At 32.9% G+C, this 24,356-nt stretch overlaps 2 protein-coding genes across 5 annotated transcripts in view; one reads left to right on the forward strand and one right to left on the reverse strand.

Moving 5' to 3' along the window:
- The first annotated feature begins 7,309 nt into the window (after positions 1–7,309).
- Positions 7,310–24,356, forward strand: part of LOC114341672 (uncharacterized) — a 467,146-nt gene continuing 450,099 nt past the window's right edge. For 2 of the 3 annotated variants that reach the window (XM_050657848.1, XM_050657849.1), the window contains exon 1: positions 7,310–7,424. In XM_050657848.1, the coding sequence (XP_050513805.1) occupies positions 7,410–7,424 (15 nt within the window). In that variant the 5' untranslated portion in view covers positions 7,310–7,409. The remainder of the gene's footprint in view (positions 7,425–24,356) is intronic. The other variant, XM_050657850.1, reaches the window with a different exon arrangement.
- The window catches only part of LOC114338979 (uncharacterized), a 159,772-nt gene continuing 146,853 nt past the window's right edge, over positions 11,438–24,356 (reverse strand). For both annotated transcript variants that reach the window (XR_007700052.1, XM_028289605.2), the window contains exon 3: positions 11,438–12,308. Coding sequence is in view for 1 of the 2 variants with exons in the window: in XM_028289605.2 (XP_028145406.2) it covers positions 12,002–12,308 (307 nt within the window). In the remaining variant the exon portion in view is untranslated. The remainder of the gene's footprint in view (positions 12,309–24,356) is intronic.

Genomic DNA, 24,356 nt, shown 5'->3' on the forward strand with positions numbered 1-24,356 from the left:
CAATACTCGCAAAAGGTAAATGTATGGGCTGGAATTGTAAGAAATCGAATCATCGGACCCTACTTTATCGAAGGTAAATTAAACGGGGCAACGTACCTTGAGTTTTTAAGGGGGTATCTCGTACCTACTTTACGTAATTTGTTTTTCAGCAAATCCTGAAGGTTTTGATGAAAGTTTATAGTTTCAACAGGATGGTGCACCTCCACATTATGCTGCAGATGTTAGAAGGTACCTAGATGAAATTTTTCCGAACAGGTGGAATGGTAGACGTGGACCTATTGAATGGCCAGCGATGTCACCAGATTTCAATCCTTTGGATTATTTTATGTGGGGCCATCTGAAGTATGTTGTGTATCAAACGAAACCAGCAAATATTCAAGAATTAAAACAGAGAATTCGGACAGCAATAAACAATATTTCTCAAGACACAATAAACAAGGTTCAACAAGAATTTGTACAACGTTTGGGTTACTGTCAAATACAGCCAGGGCTGCAGTTCGAACATTTATAAAGTCATGTATTTCATCATATTCTGTCCGCTAGACAATAATTATTTTTGATAATATTGTTAATTTAACTAACGCGTTACTTTATGAACACACACAAAACTATTGTATTTTTGTCCACCCTGTACCAACTTGAATCAACATGTGATACATTTTTAGAATCAGCTCAGCTAGAGTAATCCGAAAATAGAGTCAAAATGGGGGTGTTTCATTAAAAAAAAATTACGGTGACGTCATTACTCGAAAGTAATTCACCCTGTATATTAGAATATTATTTTAAAATACGGTAAATTAAAATCAAAAATCGACGTGTTTCAGGATTATTTCTTAAAATGCTCTGTTTAGCTAAAAAAGAATTTGTTCCTTACTTTACGGACACAGTGTAGAAACCTAAACGCTGACGTGCGGTACGTGATAACGCAAGAAAACTTTACGCCAACGTAGCTCAAAGAGTAAACCATACTAAAACTGATGCAGTGGAGAACAGGTACAATTAGGTACACACCACTTGAACGTACAGAGGTGGTGTTCTAGGAATATTTTATAAAACATATTTTACAACAAAATATAATTTCGGTGCGGTATGGCATACCGCATGTCAGTGGTTAAGGGTTATTAATGATTAAAAATGGAACATTTAATATAGAACAGTCGTAAAATTTGGAAAATTAATTGAACGTGCAAGATAGATATATTTAACTCTTTTGATGGGAAATAAGCCACAACTAAATTGAAAAAATAGCTATGATGATTGCCAACCTCCGTAGCGGAGATGGCACCTGAAGAAGAAGAAGAAATTGAAAAAACGCTGGACGGAAGGGTCGCCCGAGAACTTTATCGTACCGATCTATTATCGTTATCGTACTAGATACTGGCATTGTATAAAAATAACAAAGTTACTCGTTATTTTGATATTTTAGAAACACCTTCTGTACTTGAAATTATTTTACGGTTCTACGCATCATTAATTCCTGCATTTGAGAAAATGTTCGATGCCATATTTCGGGGACACACTATATATGTATAATTTATTGCATAATTCAATAGAATATTAGTCATACTTTCATTTCAAACTAGTTCATTTTTCTGAGAAATTAATAGTTTACAATATTTGCATTTCATTCTATTTCGATTACGCCAGTCAATGCGCGAGATTAAGAACAAGAGATTATCTCCGAATTCCATCCTACTGCATGGATTTTAATGAAATTTTGGGAGTAGCCCAATCTCCTAATTCAAAGTCTATCCTATATACTATGGCGCTTTTATCATGGGGGCGGTTCCCAATTATAGAATGAATTTGATCACATTTTTTACAAAAACCATTCATTTTAAACCCGTTCAACTTTTTGAAAGTAGAAATAACACTATATTAAAAGGTATCGCTTAAAAGGTATCGCATTTAAATTATGGTGGACGGGGAGTTAAATGTATATACTTTTAATTTTTCCTTAAAGTACATTAGTCATATATTTTTTGCACCATATCTCGCTTAATTTGTATGTAACCGACATTTAACGGTGCTCGTTTTAAAGGCCTTTTCAAACAATACAAAAGGTGTTGGTAGCATTATACACCTAAAACCTACCGTTCCTCTGTTATTTTAAGTTGAATACACCAATTTGAGCATGCACCAAAAACAAACTATTTTCACCTACCATATCTCTTTTTGTATTATAAATAGAACATTTACGAAGGAACGAATATCTTTATTATTTATAATTTAAATAATGTTTTATATAGTGTTTTTAGTTCGATGCATAGTTTTTAAGGTATTCACAAAAAATCCGTCCGAAAAGGTGTCATTTTTCAATGAAAATAGCTAATTTTCAACTACGCATAACTCAAAAAGTATTGAGTTCTCAAAAAAAAAAGTATAGACCAGTTTTTGCTTAGGCATAGGTTCTTTAGCCACTTCCGTGCTTATTTTGACCAACAAATTTTCTACCGCATTGAAGAAGTGGGAACCGCCCCAAGATAAAAGCGCCATAGTATATAGGGTAGATTTTGTTTCTTGAGCTATTCCCTACTTACTGTGAAAATATCAAGTACATCAATCTAGTAGGATGGAATTCGGAGCCAAATACCCTCATTGACTGCCCTACAATAATGCTCTGCTATGATCGCGTGAGAGAGGACACACATAAGATTATAGCAAAATTTCTATTTACCGTAACTTTTCGAGTTTTTGAGCTACAGCAATGAATTTTATGTCATTGGAAAGGTAATTTTGCATTCTTTCAAAATGTGTAAAAATATATAGAGCATATCTAAAAAAATTAAGATTTTTTATTTATTTCCGGTTCAACCGGAAGCCATATTTTTGGTAAAACTTATTGTAATAATAGATAATAAAGTACCATATACGTCTGCAAAATTTCAAATTTAAGTTTCTATTATGAAGGAAGTTACGGGCACTTGAATCTTTTTTTATAAAAAAATCATAACTCCCCTCCTATGAGGAGTTAAGAAATCTGACTAATGTAATTCAATTTACCGATAGGGTGTCAAAAACATGTCAAAAAATAAAAAAATTCCTTGGAGCCATTTTTGAGAAAATCGAGTTCAAATTTATGTCAAATTTTGACCCCTTAAATATAAGCAACCCCTAACTTTTTCTGAAAAACAATAACATCCTTCTTATAGTGCCATCTTTAGGCTATATAACGACGTTTTCAAATTAAACTTATCTTAAACAAGTTTTTAGATAGCTAGGGAAATGTGTCGGGTGGGCGGTTGGCCATGTTGGCCGCCATTTTGAATTTGGAGATGTCAAATTCCGTATTTTTATTTACCTATTGATGAGCTTACTTTGAGTTGAATTTCATCCATTTCGGTAAATATTTGCAAAAATGGACCCTAAATAACCCCCCTATTTCGGCCCCCCTTTGAGAGGTTTTTTTTAAAAGCTTAGTTTCTCGACAAAATTCTCTTAAACTTACTCATACCGAATTTCATCAAAATCGGACCGGTAGTTTTTGCTGAGCGGTGGCGACATACGTACGTACGTACATACGTACCTACGTACGTACGTACGTACGTACGTACATACTTCCGACATGTTTTTTTTATTTGCTTTTTAGACTCAGGGGGACTCAAAACGTCGAAAAAAAGTGAAATCTGAAAAAATTTTTTTTGCACGATCCTATAACTTTATCTATTATACTATACTATGTATATAGTATGATAAAGTAAAAATAATTTTATTAACATTACGACGCCCAAATCGAATTTTTTTTTCAATTTAACTGTGGCTTATTTCCCATCTAAACAGATAATTATAAAAATGCCACGAGGAAATAGCTTCAGAACAACATTAAGAAATATATTTTTTTCAAAATTTCAAAATTTGAGTTATAATAATAATAAGGAGTTTATTTTATTTTACATTTACATTTTTTTTACATATGCATGAATATGTTGGATAACATAATTAAAGAAGTTTATCTTTAAATTAATTATAATATTACAATAATCAAAAATAAAAGTCTGTCTTATATTACAACCAAAAGTTATATAGCATTTACAAAGTAAGAATATGAAATTATTAATTATTTTAAATAAATATAACTCATGGAAAATTTTATTAGTAACATTGTCCTAATATTTATATATTTTTTACAATTCATACATGTCACATTAATGCTTTTTCAAAATAAACAAAAAATCCCATTTATGTTCCGTAGGATGCGCATGGGGTATTTTTTGTTCAACAGATTATATTGTAATGGTTTCTACAATATGTATATTATTAATATTTTTTTTACCAAACTCTATTAATTAAAAAAAAAGAAAAACGAAGGAATTGCCTAAATTAAAAAAAAACAAGTAAAATTTAAAACAGTTATAACTACTATAAAATATTAGGTTGAAATTACTTTAATTTGCATTTCTTTCAATTAGAGAATGAATAACAGACCTCTCAGTGTTTAAAATGAATGATTTAATAAATGACTTAAAAAGACCTTTTGAGTTAATGGTCGTTAAATACATTTTATATGTAACTGGCAAAAAATTGAAAATTATGATACTTAGAAAGCTTAATGATCTTTGTCCTATGGTCTTATTTTTTAAAGCAATTTGTATGTTATCGTCAAGTTTATATCTTGTATTATAGTTATGTTGAGTTGAATGAATTATGGAGTTATTCTTATAAATATGTAAAACGACATTAAGAAAATATGTTTGCCTGATATCCAAAAGTGTTGTTTCTTTAAATAGGGAGTCTGATGGGTAAGTGTTGTTTTTATTATAAATTATTTTTAGGATTTTTTTTTTGTATTATTTCTAATTTTTTTAGATGAGTTTTCAAGGCAGAACCCCATGAGGTGATTGCATAATTGACTCTGGATTCAGCGAGTACCTGGTATACAATTTTAAGGTGAGTTGTTTTTAAAATAGTTTCCATATACTTTAATTTATACAATAATGGCCTTAAATTATTCGTTACGTTATTTATATGCATATCCCATTTAAGGTGAGAATCAATAATTATGCCCAAGTATTTAATATGATTTTTTAATTTTATTATTTTATTTCCTATTTTATCGGTCTGAAGAACTGTAAATTCGGGTAAAGTATTTTTATAGCTGCAGAAGGGAATAAAAAAGTTTTTAAAATCGTCCTCTATTAATTCTTTTAACTGTTGCCACGTATCGCCTTGGTAAAATATTGCTGTATCATCAGCAAATCCAATGATGTTTCCTTTAGTTTTTAAGTGAAATAAATTATTAATATATATATAGAGAACAAGATTGGCCCTAGAATGGTACCCTGAGGCACTCCAAAATTAATTTTATTATTGTTACCCACCGAATTTCCTATTTTCACAGCTTGTTCTCTGTCGTTTAAGTAACTTTTAAACAGGTTTAAAGGTACTCCGCGAATTCCTATATCCTCCAAGGTCTCCAACAGCTGACCGTGAGATACAGTGTCGAAGGCCTTGGAAAGATCCAGAAATATACATGTAGATGGTTTGAAGGAGTCTATTGAATCGTAAATTTGGTTTACCAAAGTAATTATAGCATCATTCGTAGAAAAATTCTCTCGAAAGCCAAACTGAGATTTTGACAAAATATTATATTTATTTAAAAAAGCGGATAATCGTGTTTTTAAACATTTTCAAAAATTTTTTAAATTGTTGAAAGTAGTGAAATTGGTCTATAATTTAATAAACATTTCTTGTCTCTCTTTTTGTGCAATGGAGTAATAATGGCCTTTTTAAATTCAACTGGGCATTGTCCTGTTTTAAAAATAGAATTTATTAAATCTACTAAATAAGGTGCAATTATTTCAGAAGTTTTTTTAATTACTTCGGATTTAATCTTATCTATACCTGGTGCTTTTTTATTTTTTAATGTTTTTATTAAATTTATTATTTCTGGTTCTCTTACGGGTGTTAAGAAGAATGATGCGTTGTTAATTCGGAACTGATTTTTATTAAATGTAGGGTTATTCGAGACATCTATTTTTTCTGCCAGTTTTTCTTAAATACTACAAAAAAAGTTATTGAATTCTTTTGCTATATGTAATGGATCCTTAACTCCGGTCCCATCCTCCGAAATTATTTCCTCTATTAATTCTTTATTTTGCTTATTACCACAACCTTTAGTTAGTGTCCACAGGTGCTTGGAACTATTTTTGTTTTCTGTTATTTGTTTTTCATAAAAAATTAGTTTTGCTGCCTTAATAGTTTTGTCAACATGTTTTGCGCGCAAAATAATAGTTTTACGCGGTAGTTGAGATACTCCAGTTTTTTTGCATTATCTGTACGATCTTTGTTAAATTCTTTGTAAAGTTTATTTCTTTTTTCAATAGAGTTTATTATGCCCTTAGTTATCCATTGTTTTCTTTTAATGTTTTTACGCTGTATTTGTGTAGTATGTGTGTTTTTTTCAATGTATAAGTTTAGTACTTTTGTTATTAACGTTGCTTTTTGGTCCACGTTATCATCATCGAGGTGTTTGTATTGTGTCCAGTCATGTTTCTGTAAGTCTTGTCTTAAGTTGTTGTAGTTTATATGTGTTATAGTACGGTCATGCTGAATTTTTAATTTTGGAAACAACGGGATAAATGCAAAAATCGCTTTATGATCAGATATAAATGTTTCATATACAGCTGCTACGATATCTTTTTCATTTTTGGTCTTGCTATTATAAAAAAGGTGATCTATGCAGCTTTTGGATGAACCACAAACTCTAGTAGATTTATTTATTAAGGATAAAAAACCAAAGAAGTGCGGTAGTACATTCAAAAAAATACCAATTGTGACTTAATCTATTAAACATACTCCTAATATTGAACTTGATATTATGCTTTAATGACGGAAGTCTCGATACGTCAGTAATACTCTTTGACTTTTAGTTCCACTTCTACATGCATTAGTGACGCAAGTCACTTTACTACAAACTACGTTTTTGAAGTCACTTTACTACAAAACGTTTTTGAAGTTACGTCACTAATGTTCTCACCAAGCGATATATACAATATACATAGAACGTTTAAGTACTGTAATGTAGTATATACTCAGTATCTGCTCTGCACATTCGCAATGGTAATTACGCATATTCTCAGTATATACTTGTTCTGAAAAGTATGTTCTATGAGAAAAAAAAAACATTAACAAAAACCTGAGAAATCACTGATTTTGCAAATTCGTCCCTAGTATTTAGTACCTAACATTTTCATTAAGTCCAAATCTAATCTCTGACAAATACAAATTGGAAATAATCAAAGACAAACAGAGGGATTTGCTATACCTAAATCTCTTTACTGCTAAACTACAAAAGTTTTAGATTATGGATATATTTGTACTGACATGTCTAGATATAAAAATGAAATACAAGTGTCGGTATATTTAGTTAATTAGTGTATTGGTTTGAGTGGTTACAGCGGGTCCTGATAATGACTTCCATGAGAGTAAGTTCTTCCTCTTTCATAAAAAAAGCGCAGTAATATATTTTTTGTTCGTTATATTTTTTTATATCTTAAATATAATGAAAATTATTTTATATCAATTATATAATTAATGACAAAATAAGATAAACGATCAATAAGAGATATTTGGAAATGCACAATGGGGTAGGTGGAGTCCGGGAGAGTTGATCCACCTTTTAAAATTCAACTTAAATTTCTCTATAATGAAACGTAAAGACGGTCTTTGGTAGGACGAGGGATGCAAATAACAAGCATGCAGCCTTTTTTACAATCTTCTTCTTCTTCATGTGCCGTTCTCGATTATCGAACGTTGGCTATCAAATTAGCTATAGTAATTTTGTTGACGGCAGCTCGGAAAAGCGATGCAGAGGATCTGTTAAACCATTCTCTCAGGTTTTTAAGCCATGACGTTCTTCTTCCACCCGGCCCGCTTCTTCAGTCTACCTTCCGAAATCTATCCACCCAACTTATTCGTGGGAAAGACTTCCAGTTTCTTGAGAAGGGTATCCGTTAAAGTCTAACCTTCGACACCGTACAAAAGAGTAGAGAACACATAACATCTCACTAAGCTAATTTTCAGATTTAAAGTAATGTTGTTTCCAGACAAGAGTTTCTTTATCTCAAAGAATGCAGCTCTGGCCTTCTATACGTATTCTAATTTCTTTGCTCATGCCCCAGGTCTCATTTAGATTACAACCAAGGTAGGTGATACTGTTACTAATTCTCTCCAGTTGTTCACCATAAGCTGTTACTATAATAATAATATCGTCTGACATTTTTGCCGGGGAGATCCTTTCGGACAGTTCCGGCGCCATTTACATCTTTAACCCTGTTTTAAGTAACTAGTGCCGATATACACTAGCCCAGGGGGACCGACGGCTTAACGTGCTCTCCGAGGCACGGTGAGACGGCTCGTGTCATTATTGGAAATGAAAATGGTTTGTCTTTGGCAGGGCTCAAACCCACGTGCACTGGCGTATGAGGCCAGCGATTATGCCGTTACTCCACGGCCGCTCACAGCTGTTACTACTTCCGGTTTTATTGGTGTCTTACTGACAACTACACCGAGAGAAAAAATTCTTGACATAAAGAAACTCTATTTATATTAAGAAAGATCGACTTGGCATATTACCTAAGAAATATATTTTTTTATGTAATATATAATTTTCTAAAATATTTCAAATAAATTTTACTATAGCCAAAGAAATATATCTTAAACATGATTGAACTATCACTTTCTGGCAAACTTCAAACCCATTTATCAGAAAGAAATTACACTTGATGTTAATTGATTTTATTAGTCATAAGAATATATTTTCTTGACATTACAAAACTATTCTTTCTGAGCAATAATATTTCTTAGTAAGGATTATTATTATCTTACTATTAATAATTAGTGTATTTAATGTTAAGAAATATATTTCGCAGATATAATCGTATATTTAGAATTAAGTTAATATTTCTTGAAAATAAAGAGATATTACATACGGCGAAATAAATCATTGTGTTAAGGTAAAATAATTATTTATTAATAAAAACAAGATATAAGACGTTATTATTACATACAAATATTTTCTCCACTCTTAAACCACTGGCTTCTACACAACAATAAGAGGATGGAGAGGCAAATCCAACTTCCTCAATGTTTCCTTCTTTTGTTAATAGCACTTTTTATATCAGCAATTCACTAAAACAAAATCGTTATGTAGAAAGAGTAAACTTATTTTAATAATTTTTTTTATGAAGATATACAGCGTGTCTACTTAAGTTGGAAACATATGGGAAACTTTTTTATTATTAATTTTTACGAAAAAAAGTTATTCTTCATAAAAAGTTCTGCATGCTCTAGAACCTAAGATTCAATCATTAGATATTAAATTTTATCAATATTATACGAGGTATGTCAAAAAATATGAATTTCGTTCAAGGGTAAAGTACCTTTATTTCTCTGAATATCGAAAATTCTTATTATGGAAAGTTGTTTGGAATTACAAACTAAGATGAAATATGCAATTACATGCTTCTAATTGGAAAAAAAAATATTTTACAAATTTTTCTCTTTATGAATACGAATACCCAACATCGTTTTTATTTATTGCAAATATGATAACTCTTGTATTATTCATTTTACGAAAAAAAGTTATTCTTCATAAAAAGCTCTGCATGGTCTAAAAACTAAGATACAACCATGATATATCAACTTTTTTTAAATTTTATACGAGGTGTGTCAAAAAATATGAATTTCGCTCATGATTATAGTATGTACCTTTATATTTCACAATATTTCAATTAGTAGGATGTAATTATTGCATATTTAACCATTGTTTTTAATTCTAAACAACTTTTTGTAATAACTATTTTCAATATTGTGAAAAATAAAGGTACATTTTCTCTTGAGTGAAATTCATATTTTTTTGACATACCTCGTATAAAATTAATAAAATGTGATATCTGATAATTGCATCTTAGGGTTTAGGGCATACATAGATTTTTATAAAGTATACCTTTTTTTCGTAAAAGTAATAATAAAAGAGTTATCTTATGTGTAATAAATAAAAACTAAGTAAGTATCCATAAATTTGAGAAAATTTTGGAAAATATTTTTTTTTTCAATTAGAAGCATATAATTGCATATTTGATCTTAGTTTTTAATTCCAAAAAACTTTTCATAATAACAATTTTTGATATTTAGAGAAATAAAGGTACTTTACCCTTGAACGAAATTCATATTTTTTTACATACCTCGTATAATATTGATAAAATTTGATATCTAATGATTGAATCTTAGGTTTTAGAGCATGCAGAATTTTTTATGAAGAATAACTTTTTTTCGTAAAATTAATAATAAAAAAGTTTCCCATATGTTTCCAACTTAAGTAGAGACGCGTAGATATTTATTTTGACAAATTTACGAAATACAAAAAAAAAAACAAATACACGGCCCCACATAAGAACTATTAATACTAATAATAATCATATTTAGTTCAAACATGGCATCATTTAACCCATGATACTATAAATAACATGTTATTTATAGTATCATGATTTAACCTACACATCTTTGTTAATTGTTTTCTTTTAGTTAATGAAATATTAATTATTTATCTATATAATATTAAGTTACACAATAAACATTGTTTAGCTAAAACAAGAGGGAAAATACAGCCAATGTAAAACATTAAAGCAGATATAATATGTAATTTTCTTTATTTTATAATCTAAAAGATAGAGCATACCTAATCATTAAAAAATTTTATTACGGGAAAGTATTATTATTTTACATCTTAAGTCATTTAATACATATTAACTAATTCACAGTTTTCGGCAATACCATTTTTTAACAATTAAAATATTTATTTTATGTTAACTGATTTCTTTATCACAAATAAATGAACAGAAAACATCCTCAGCGTTGCACCCGCCATGCTTTATATAGCGTTGTATTGTATATTTTTATAGAAGACGATACATTCAAGAAACCTATTATAGTTGATTCATACGTATACACATTTTTAAAAAGGTACTTACATGTATATAAAGTTCTACCATTTCTGGAAGGCCCCGCAGTTGGTTAATAGCTCCTTTCTTAATATTGTTCTGAAGCTATATATTATATAATTCTGTACCAGCTTTAAATTGTGGCTTATTTCCCAGTCATAATAATAAGCTCCTTTCTTTCAGAGTTGTCCATCATTATACCTAAAAAGCATATAAAGCACATACTATTATGTTTCTTTTATAACCATTCGGATACGCAACAATATTATTATTACATCTTTAATTACTCAATTTACTTTTATTTAATACCTATATATGTACGTCGTACGTACCTTCAAAATATCCGTTAATTTTTAAAGAACACCCACAAATCCAAAATTCATCTACATGAACATGAACTAATATCACGCCATCTTGACAAACACTGACGATTAAATCATAAATAGTTAATCTGCGCAATTCTTTTGTGGAAGAAAATCTCTTTGCAAGTACCGTCATACGGGGTGAAACGAATCAAAATTGGAGGTTTTCGTAAAAGTTTTTAGTGCTTTTTATTTGTAGAAACATTCTGAAAAAAATACACAATATAGCTACATGCCTTGGCTACGTGTCATACTAGTTTAAATTGAAGTTGGTCAGCTGCTTTTTTTCATTTTTTTTTTACTTAAACAGTGATCCGTTTCACCCCACCTGGTAAGGTGAAACGGATCACCCATATATTTTAACGGAAAACTCATTTTAGCAAGTTCTTGTATAAAACGGACCATTTAAAAAAATTTAAAAAAAAATTCTTCACAGTTTTTTTGCGTTTTATTGAAAAAAATAGCAATATTGTAGTATACAAACGCATTTATTAATAAAAATGAACGCAAATAGAAACAAAAACATTAACAAAATTAAACCAAATTGTTCAAAACTGAACGAATACAATTTACTGTTTATTTTGGCTTAAAAAACTTATTACTTATTAAGAATGGAATAACATTACAAACGATTAACTTAATCCTAAAATTAACAAAGGAACAACATTTTCAATCAGGTATTTCTCTACCTACATAAATTTAAAAGGTCATTCTAGATTGTACGAACCAAAATGTCCTTAAATAAATTTTCACTATTTTTTTTTCTTCAATTTCCGAAAGAACAGGTTGCCCTCCGATGATGCGTTGCTCTTCTCCTTTTACATGTGCTGCATATTTTATATGTAATGTGGTATATGGAACTCCATAATTTGTGGAGGCCGCCCTTATGCTCATTTGCCCACGTGTTACCGCTTTTAGAGCATTTTTTATATAAATTTCATTGTATCTGAATTTGGCGGTAACCCCTATTTTTTTATAATTACGGGGCATGGTATGTAGATGGTATCTAAAAATATAGAAAAAACAATTTTTAGATAATTAAGCGCCTAAAATGTTTACATGTATGCCCCCCTGTCCAATAATAATCTTAACCTATAATATTTTGAAAGAATATAATAGTTGTATTTCTAAAAGGGGACTTATATTTAATTCAAAACTATACAAAAAATATATGATCCGTTTCGCCCCACCCAAGTGTATTCTCGCAAGCATTTTAGTTTAGAAAGTTTCACTTTTCCGCACGCGTGTTACTTTTCCGCACGCGGTTTTTACTTTTCTGCATGTGTGTTAATTTAGATATGTTAATATGGCCTTAAAGTAATTATAATACATGCAATAAACTAATATTTAGATATTATTTACTAATTTATTTCAAATATATCTTATTGTGTTCCTGTTTTAATGATATTAACGCGACAATTCGATGAAATAAAATTATTTTGACATAATATTCGAAAGTCAAATCGGTAGACAATAACAGTCGTTTTGAATCATCGTCATGGAAACCAAGATCGTCGTCATGCTAACTAATTATATTGAAAGTTTGGTTTTGACAACCTTGTCAAAGAATTAATTTGTGTATGTATTTTCATATTAATTAAATTAATTGATTAAGATTTGGTAATTTTTTAAAGACTCTTAGAAAAAATATTGTTCCTAACTCTTGCAGAAAGTCTCTTTTCCGCACTCGACTGCTTGCCGAACTCCCGCTTCGCGTCGTTCGGCAAACTGCAGTCGCGTGCGGAAAAAAATAACTTTCTGCACTTGTTAGGAAAATAACTATTTCCACCTACCTCTACCGAAAGTATACTTTTAGGGAAGTGATTGTAGGGAGCAAAGTTGTACTTTTCCTCCCTAGGGAGGAAAAGTAAAAGTGACGTCATGGTATTTCATTCATAAAATATAACTTATTGACGCCCTGTACAATATCTATTTTCTATTACGTATGTATCTATACATTTTAACGTTTATTTATAAAACACCCTATATTTTGCAGAATGTAAAAAACAGTAAATTGTTATTTTGATTTAACAATGTTTACATTAATAATTTGACTTATATTTGACAGTTGACAGTTATATTGTACCTACTTGTTAGTTTTAGTTCTAATAAATTTTGTTGGTTAGTTACATAAATAAGTTAAGTAAAAATGAAAGAATGACTTGTTATTTGAGGAAGGTGGAAAAACCATATGTATAACATGGGAGTAAAGTGCCTTTTCCTCCCTTGAATGATTACTGCCCTCCGCTACGCGTCGGGCAGTAAACTTCATTCTCGGGAGGAAAAGTAGCACTTTCCTCTCTTGTTATACAAATAGCTATTAGCGTTTCCAAAAAACACGAATTTTACAGTTTACGTATACCTCCGTGCTGCAGTCAAGACAAGAACTGGCGCGTCTCGATCTTCGGTCGGCTTCGAGAAGCTCTCTCCCTACCATCTCCCTACCAACAGAAACCGCAAGCCAAACCGCGCGACACACTAAAGCCTGATTCTCATTAGACGTGCAAGGAACCGGACCGGCAACGGCAAGGCACGGGCAAGCTTTTCGGAGCCAATTCACACTGCGAAAGGCTTGCCGCGGGTTGGTTGCTTATTGTGGTGAACAATGTTGAAATTGAACTTTAATAAAAATTGCTCTAATATTAGACGAAGAAACAGAAAATGGAAACAAATATTGAAGAAATAGAAAAAGACGTTGTTGGGTGCTTAAAATGCTAAAGAAACGCACAAAAGACGGAGAATTTGCAACCATACACTCCGAACTTTTAGACGATCAGACAAATTTTTTTAAATATAACCGAATGACAGTGGATGAATTTAACAACTTATGGCTGCATATTGAACCATAATATTCAACCTAGTTCTTGAGTCACTCATCAGAAAAACCAATGAAACACCAAGACAGTACAAATTACTGCATATGCAGACGATGTAGTTCTACACTTTAACACAACTAACTGAAGCGTTCAAAAACATTGATCATGAAGCACGAAAAAGGGAGCTTTAAATAAACGAAGCAAAAAAGAAATACATGACCGTCAAAAGAACACCTGACAATGAAAATTATATCACAATAGACAACTATACTCTTTAACGTGTGGATGCCTTCACATATCTGGGCACAGAAATCAGAAGAATTCCGTAAGGATCGAAATTAATGCACGTATTTCCAGAAGGGAATCGTACATACTATACTATGCTATTAAAAGATTGATGACATCGAAATTATTAGACAAAAGAACCAAAATGACTATCTACAGAATATTGATTAGACCCATATGGTTGTGAAACTTGAGCAATGGCGAAAAGGGATAAAGCCCAACTCAGTACATTCGAGAGAAAAATACCGAGAAAAGTATATGGCTCGGTGCAAGAGGAAGACGGCACATGGAGAATCAGTAGAAACAACGAGGTTAATTAATTTATTGAAGGTTACGATATTGCACAATTTGTGAAAAGTCAAAGACTGTCATGGCTGGGACATGTGCAGAGAAAAGACAATGAATAAACAACAAAGAAAATATTACAATGGAAGCCGATAGGAAGGCGAAAAAAAAGAAAGGGCCAGAACGAGAGGGATGGATGCAGGGCCGTAACTACCATGGGGGCAACCGGGGCAGTGCCCCGGTGCCCCCGGCCAAGAGGGGCCCCGCAGGGTCCCGCGTTTGGTTGGCCGTGCATATATTTTAACGAGTAAAATAAAATTATGTATTTTAAAAGCCGATCCCAGCGAAATAGTTTCAAATGACACAATTTTAAAAAGACCTTACAGATGCACCCTACGCCTCAACATAAAGTTGAGGGGGCTAAGCTGGGCCCCCGAGACCATAACATAAAAATTTAAATTATTACCTAGGAAATTAGTTATTTTGGAGTAATAAAACCTAAAATGCCATTGAAAGAGGAGGCCCGGGCTAAACTAGGGCCCCCGAGACCTTTCGTAAAGATATAAATTGTTACTGAGAAAATTAGTCATTTTGGCGAAATAAAAACTAAAATGCAACTGGAATACGGGCCCCCGTCCCAGCTATATTGTCTTAACCAATTTACCCTAGGCCACATATCGGTACGTGAAAGGAACCACATTGCAGCCGAACAATGTAACTACTTGCATAAAACAGATAAGATCGTACTTGCAAAATTATTTAACTTAAAATAAGGTGATTTCAAATTTTTTGTGTTGGTCAACTAAAATAGCAATATGTAGGTACAAGAAACTTCAGTCATGAAATGCATTAAAATGAGTTTTCAAGCGGTTAAATATCAAGCATTTTTCCGGAACCCCCCCCCCCCATTAAGCTGGGGGATAAACCCCAGACCCCACGGTAGGGGCCCCCAGATCACGTTTGCCCCGGGGCCCCAACATCGTAGTTACGGCCCTGGATGGATGACGTGGAAGACGACATGAAACCATGAACATAAGACAATGGAGAAAAAGCACAAAAGAGAAATCCGAATGGAAGGACATAGCCAGCTATGCAAAGTCCCATTCAGAGTTATGATGCCAAAAGAACAAGAAAAATTGGCGCATATTGAGGGACCTCTTCAAAAACAAAATACTTCTTTTCTCTATCGTCTTTGTAAAACTGATTTTAAACAACCAATATTGCAGATTGCTTGCCGGTAAGGTATTCACACTGTCGTGCCCTTCACGGCACATTCTAGGCAAAGATTGTTTCGAAAAGAACGTCGCATGCAAAGCCCGTCGCTTGCCGGTACCTGGCACGCATAGTGTGAATTACATCCCGTGAAATGCATAAGATTTTATGTAAAATGTATCTTGCCGAGCCGATGCCTTGCCCATACCGAGCACTTGACTTGCACGCTAGTGAGAATCAGCCGTTAGTTACTATCAAAACTGAAAACATTAGCTGCTTAGGCACCTGTGATCCGTTTCACCCCACTATATCCGTTTCACCCCGTCTGACGGTAACATTTCGGCATTAATGATAAAGTTTTTATTTTATAACCACAGTTACTACAGAGGGTATATCTGAAGAATTATTTCTTGTGGTTTAAAATATTTATTTGATTGCAAGAAAATTTCTTGTTCCCAAATATAAATATGGATTTACTTAACATTACATTTCTTATACTGCAAAATATTTGTAGTTTTCAATTTAAGAAACAAAAACTTTAGGATAAGAAAATTAAATGTAACCATTAATGCATTTCTTAGTATTGAAGAAATTATCTGTAAGAAATTATTGAGTTGTGTTTAAAAAACTCGTTTCTTTATATGTGAACCGGTATGTTTAAGTCAATATGGTATGTTAATTTTTAAGAAAGATGGCTCAAAGAAATCAGTGTTTTAGGAAAAAAGAAATTGTTCTCTCAGTGCATCACCTTGTGGACCAAGAGCTAGCAACGTCGGAAAAAAAATATTTTAAGACAACTGGTGTTCGAGCCATTGTGCAACGCCGCCCCTGATGTGTGCGCCTTTCAATGTATGTTCCCTTTGCCTCTTTGCCATCCCAATGAAGGAAGAAGGAACGCAGTCAACAGTTTATCTAAAGACTTTGAGTGTAGCACACATGTTTTGTATAATATTTTATTTCAATATATTCGTCAAATCAAAGTGCAACAATCCCTTAATTCATCTCAACAATTAACATCATTTCCATAGTCCTTACGAGCGGATGCGTTCCGGTGCAATAAGTACTAATTAAGTGTATTAATTAAAAAAATACATTCACAAAATCAAAACATTAAGGGCCGCCATATAGTCGATTTTAAACTCATCATCCCTAGTGTGACCAACTCCAATTCAGTCGAATCCGGGACAAGGCTGAAAAAAATACCTGAAATCCGGGACTTTTCAATGAAAATCGGGCCATTTTTTTTTCAGAAGACCATAACTAAAATACAGAAACGAAAAAAAGTCCACCGTCCACCGTTTTCGATGTGGTATTAGAATTAAACTCTAGAAATTGTCGATTTTTTTCGTCCCACCAATTCAATTTGATGTGAATTAGAAGATTATCGTATTCAAAATTTCAAAATAGAATTTTACCAAAACGTTGAAAATTCGGATGGCCCGGAAGCCTTGTTCGGGACGCCGGGACACGACTTCGTAATTAGGGCCATGTCCCGGATTTTTCATGGCTAGTTGGTCACACTAATCATCCCACATCTCGAGAGGATTTTTAGAATTGACACCGACCCTTCTTCAAGTAATTACCTCAGCCGGCCAGCGCAGCGATTCGTGAGTCTCAAATATATTTCCTTATACCCCCATATATGTTAACCAAATATTTTATCTGTTTTTAATTGCCGATACATAGGGTTGCATTTTATGTTTTATAATACAGTTTTATACAGGGCGAATTCCTAATCACTTTTTTCTTTTCTTTCTTATTATTAAATCGAATTGATTTTAATTTTTTTTCTTTATTATTAATAGAATTAAATTAAATTTATTTAGATAGAAAACTTAAATAAAATTTAATTAGAATTAAAATAAATATTTAAATATAATTCATCTTGAATTTTTTATGTTTTTATTAATAACTATAATCTTTATTATTTAATTAAATTTATTTTATCTAATCAAAATGTCTGATTCCGATATAAAGATTTTAAAACAAAAAGAGCTACCATTGAACGCTCTCTGACAAGTTTTAAAAAATATTTAGATACACTCAACAAAGACAAATTAACTGAGTTAGATACGTATCTACTAATAGAATTTAAAAATATTAATAGCGATATTGAATTAATGTCTGACAATGCGGCACTAGATGAACTCAGCAAAGATCGGGACTCATTTGAAACTAAATTTTATAATATTATTTAGTTCGTTAATCAAACAGCAACAATATGTTCTAATTGTCTAAGAGAAGGACACACTAAACATAAGTGCAAATTGGGTCCATGTAAGAAGTGCAAATCAAAACTTAATACACTTCTCCATGACGATAAAAATGACACTCCATTAAGTGAGCAACGCTCAGATGAAGGGAGTACAAATGTACTAAATAGCAGCGTATCTAATTCTATATCGGTAGGACAGATTTTATTATCTACCGCATAAGTTCTCATTTGTGACAATCAAAACAATCTTCACTCAATTAGAGCTCTCCTTGATTGCGGATCCCAAACTTCCTTCATAACGGAAGGCATTCAACAAAAACTCAATATTCATACTAAAAACACTAATTTGTCAATATTCGGCATAACCAATAACATTTCTTCTGTCAAAACCAAGTGCCAGGTATCAATCAAATCCAAATATAATACCTTCCAGGGCAATTTGACTTGCTATATCTTACCAGAAATTACGGGTTATGTGCCAGCTAATCGTCTTAATATCTCCGAGTTGCAATTTCCAAACAATATCAAACTTGTAGATCCCGAGTTTTTCAAACCTCCTTCAATTGATATGCTTATTGGAGCGGATCTGTTCTGGAAACTTCTAGGTGCCAACAAAATATCCTTAGGGAAAAGCAAGCCCCATCTACAAGACACTAAACTTGGATGGATTGTTTCCGGAACTCTTGGAGCCGCTAATCTCAATACGGTTTCATGCAATATTAGTTCCAATCAAGAACTGTCTCAAGCCATTGCTAGATTTTGGGAGCTTGAAGAACTAGATAATTACAAGGTTTTTTCACAAGATGAGAATTTATGTGAAGAAATATTCAAAACAAGTACATCAAGAAATTCTAAAGGGCGATTTGTTGTAAATCTACCCTTAAAACAAGGTCCAGAAAGCTTAGGCGAATCAAAAATTCACGCGGAGCAGCGATTCTAAGCTCTTGAAAGACGTTTGGTCAAAAATCCTACATACAATCACGATACATTGAATTTATGACCGAATACGAGAAACTCAACCACATGTCAGATATATTAGACTAAAATGATGGTCAATGTCAATACTAGGTACCTCATCATGGAGTAACAAAGAATCTTCCGTTACTACAAAACTACGCGTTGTTTTCGATGCATCTGCTCCTACTACCAATGGAATATCTTTAAAAAATATTGAACTAATAGGACCTATTCTTCAACACGACCTATTTTCTATAATTTTGAGGTTTCGAAAATATGTCTATGTCGTGTCCGCCGATATCGCTAAAATCTATCGGCAAGTCAAGATATATGGCGTATGGCGTCAAGATCCTTCAAAACCTTTACAAACGTACGAGTTAAACACTGTCACCTACGGTCAAGCTTCAGCAAGTTTTCTCGCTATACGTTGTTTGGTACAATAGCAAATGAGATTGAAGATTCCAAGCCAAAGGTTGCAAGAATAATCAAGGAAGACTTTTATGTCGACGATATGCTAACCGAAGCTGATTCTATTCAAGAGGCTCAAGAGATTTGCAGCAATGTATCTAAAATCTAAGGTATTAGAGACCGGTTGTTTTCACCTGAGACAATGGTGTTCCAACAACTCACAAGTTCTAAAGAATATATCAAATTCTGATCCAGCTTTCGACATTTTAGAGTTTCCAAGCGATGACAATAAGACCAAGACTTTAGGGTTAATATGGTCGTGTTCGAATGACAGTTTATTCTATCATATCAATAAAAAATTTGTCTAAACATAAAATCACTAAGAGATCCATTCTATCCTCAATAGCAAAAATCTTTGATTTTCTAGGTCTATTAAGCCCATGTAATATCATAGGTAAAATCATTATGCAAAACCTATGGTGCAATAAATTATCCTGGGATGACAATTTACCTGAAGAACTCTATTCTAAATGGATCAGCTTGCAAAAAGAACTTCATCTATTGAACAATTTGTCAATATCACGGCATGCTATATTTTGCAATCCAACAGAATTGCAGTTGCACGGGTTCTGTGATGCATCAGAACGTGCATATGGTGCCTGTGTACATATTAGGAGTTCCGATAAGAACGGTAGGGTACAAGTAAGTTTGTTGTGTGCAAAATCCAAGGTTGCACCTGTAAAAACAGTCAGTATTCCTCGTCTAGAGCTTTACGGTGCCTTGCTATTGGCTCGCCTAGTTGATAAAGTTCAGACTTCCATAAATCTAAAATTTAATCAATATTTTCTTTGGTCTGATTCAACTATAACGCTGGCTTGGGTAAGAACCAGTCCAAATTTACTAAAAACTTTCACAGGTAACCGTGTGTCGGAAATACAATCACAAAAATTACCAGTGGAAATATATTTCAACCAAGGAAAATCCAGCAGATTTAGTTTCAAGAGGCATGTTTTCCAGTCAAATATTAAATTCTGAAACATGGTGGCATGGTCCATCTTGGATAATTCTGGATTCACAATTTTGGCCCAATGAACAATTTAAAGCAGACCACCTACCAGAGCTAAAAACTCAAACTCTATTAGCTCAAAATTCACCAGATATTTTGAGCTTTCCGTTTGATCGATTCTCTAATTTCTCTAAGATGTGTAGAGTCACGAGTTACATGTTCAGTTTGTAAATAATTATGCTAACAGAAATAATCGCAAAACCGGTGTTTTGACATTATCTGAGCTAAAGTATTCTCTAAATGCCTTTAACTACACGCGCTGGCGTACTTTGTACGCCAGATATAAGAATTCTACTGGAAATATATTTAAAAATTTAATTTTTGGCCTTGCTTATTTTTCTAACCTATCACTGGAATGTGCTTTACAATTTGGTTTTAGTTTCGTTATAATAAGCGTTCTGGAAAGATCGTAATTTACATTTTATTATTTGTTGTTTCCGGTGGTGGACAATATACCCCAGGATTATATTACTATAAGTCGTAATATAAGTACATATTTTAATTGTTTTTTAGTCATTATGGCAAAAAATATATTTTTCTTTGTAAACAATACTTTTTCTCCTGTAAAAAATCACATTTAAAAAAATTTTTTATTAGTAATTTTATTTATCATGGAATCCAGTTATTCCATGATTCCAGTTATAAATCCCAATTGGCTTACTGAAAAGGAACTCCAAGTATTCACTGATGCCGAATAAGGTTTATAACAAACAACTAAATGTATTTTTTCAAAAAAAAATTAAACAAATCCGCTGTTTTTAAGTGTATTTTCTTGTGGCGTACAAAGTACGCCACGCGTGTAGTTATGTTATAACTTGATGCGCGGGTAGTTAAAGGTTAATCAAAGTTAGTCAAAATCAATCATTCTGTAACGAAATTAAAGATTTATCAAACAACAAGTACCTGACATCAAAGAATAGGTTATGTGGTCTCACTCTATTTCTAGACAGTCAGAATATTTTGCGCGTTGGCGGTAGACTCAAGTATTCTGACTACAATTTCAGTAAAAAACGCCCCATTTTAATTAATTTTTTTTATTAACTCTATTGAGTACAACAATCTGCCCATTGGTCATTAAGCATTTGTTATGGTAAAAAATACAGACATGTAGAGAGTTACTCCAGTGAGTAACCTCTTTACAATTCTAAAATTAAAATTTTATTAGTTTGAATACACTTATTATGTTCAGTTGGACAAGTCGGACGGCGATTGCCGTTTTAGTCTACGCACTTCAAAGACGTCCCGCACATTTAGTTGTCGAGCAAACGCATTAGCATGCACTAGCACTCGTTCACAGTATTCAGCACTAAAACGTTGTATGGCTTCTTTCACGGATTCTAGGGGGATGTATGTCGTGTTGAATCACCTCGTTGGATACATAATATGGCGCATTGACTATGGCACGCAGCACCTTGTTTTGGAATCTCTGTAAGATGTTTATATTGGACACGCTAGCAGTGCACCATAGCTGAATCCCATAAGTACATATGGGCTTGAGGATGGACTTATAGAGTAAAATTTTGTTATCCAAAGATAGTTTTGAATTGCGTCCAATGAGCCAATACATATTTATCAATTTAAGTCCAAGCTGTTTTCGTTCGTTAAAAATATGTTTTTTCCAAGTTAGACGTCGATCCAAGTGCATGCCAAGATATTTAGCGTCCTCGGATTGAGGAATTAAACAATTATCAATATATACAGGGGGCATGTTTCTCTACGTAGCGTGAACGTAACATGTTTTGACTTAGTTCCATTAGATTTGATGCGCCATAGTTTCATCCATTGCTGAATTCTATTTAGGTTTGATTGAAGATTTCTTGATGCTGTTGATGGATCTGTGTGGGATGCCAGGATAGCAGTGTCATCTGCATACGTTGCAACAGTATTTGTACTAGATGTTAAAATGTCCGCTGTGTATAACAGATACATAATTGGGCCGAGAACGCTGCCTTGTGGGATGCCTGAGTGAATAGTATCTATTTTTTATGTAGGATTTTAAGAGCTGGAAGTGAGGATAGGGTAAGAGCTTCTTTAATTTTATTTGTAGTCCTATGTGCCAAACCTTGTCAAAAGCCTGAGATATGTCAAGGAAAGCAGCAGAACAGTATCTTTTGGCGTTAAAATCCTTGTTTATTTGGTTGACTAGCCTATGCACTTGTTCTATGGTTCCGTGTTTGTCTCGGAAACCGAATTGATGTTCTGGATTTATTTTATGTTCGTCTATTATCGTTTTTAACCTTTTTACGTACATTTTTTCAAAGACAAAATCAAAGACTAATCATATTCAAAAGGCTTATAGGCCGGTATGAATATGCATTTTCCGGTCTTTTTCCGGGTTTAAGGATCATTAGGATTTGTGCCACTTTCCATGAACTAGAGAAGTAGTTTAGGCGCAGGATTGCATTAAATACAAAGGTTATTAGCTTTATGCACTTATCCGAGACTTCTTTTAGAATCTTGCCAGAGATTAGGTCAAATCCAGGGGCTTTTTTGATGTTGACTTCATTTATTGTTTGTTTTACTTGGTTGACTGTAAATTTCGTGTGGGGCAGATCCATTTGAAACGGTGCTGTTAGGAATCTGGTTAGTTCTGTTTCTTCCTCTGTAGATATTGTAGAAGGGTATGACGTGAATACTTTTTGAAGGTGCTTGCCAGAAAGATCTGCTTTTTCTTTGTCGTTCCTAGCCCAGGTGTTTGCCTCATCTTTGATTGGTGGGTTATGCTGTTGGGGCGTTTGAGTTTTTTCGTGGCTTTCCAGAGTGAGGAATCTGTAGCTTGAGTTGGTGTTAAATTTTGTAAATATTCTTGTATTCCATGGTTTTCTTTTCATGGATTAATTCCTTTTATTCTTTTGTTGCTTTGTTAAGTTTTTTCTTATTTTCTGCCGTTCTTGACTGTTGCCAATTTTTACGCAATTGTCGTTTTTCTAAAATTTTTTGTTTAATTGTAGGAGACACATTATTTCTGTTTGGAGATGGTTCGTAGCTGGGAGTCGCATACCATGCAGCAATTTGTATGCTTTTTGTTGGGTTATCTACAGCCGATTCTAGTTGGAGTTCATTTTTCAAGGACAGATTTAGTGAGATCAGGCTGTCTAGTTTTTCTCTAAATTGGGACCAGTTAGTCTTGGTGTTATGCAAAGTTGGTTGATGTACTTTGTTTAAGATTTTTTCGAAGATTGTTATTATAAACGGTGAGTGGTCTGATGATAAATCGAAGCATGATTCAGCTTTACATTTTTTGGTATCGACGTCTTTTGTGATGCAGAAATCAATGGCATCAGGTATTTTGTTTAAGTCAGACGGCCAATAAGTTGGTTCGCCAGTAGAGATTTGTTGCAGGTTATTTTCTAACATTGCTTTAGCTAATTCTCTGCCTCTTGGTGTTGTTAGTCTAGAGCCCCACATCGGATGTTTTGAATTATAATCTCCACCTGCAATGAATTTGTTCCCTAGCCCTAGAGTGTTGAAATATTATAGGAAATGTTCTTTTTTGACGGCATGTTTAGGTGGGCAGTATAAGGCAGATTCTAATTAATGGAAATCATCATTTCACAAAACTATTGTTTCAAGAACAACATTTTATATTACTACACGGTGGTGCTCAATTACTTCTCAGTACCATAAGAGATATTTACTGGCCCACATCCGGTCGTAACTTCGCTCGTGCTACTGTCAGAAAGTGTAAAAGATGCTTTAGATTTAATGCAAAAACCATTTAGCCTATAATGGGAAATCTTTCTAGTGCTAGAGTAATGCCTTCTAGTCCATTTACAATAACGGGTGTTCATTATGCAGATCCATTTCTCA

Source organism: Diabrotica virgifera, chromosome 8 (assembly GCF_917563875.1).
Source record: "Diabrotica virgifera virgifera chromosome 8, PGI_DIABVI_V3a".
NCBI lineage: Eukaryota > Metazoa > Arthropoda > Insecta > Coleoptera > Chrysomelidae > Diabrotica > Diabrotica virgifera.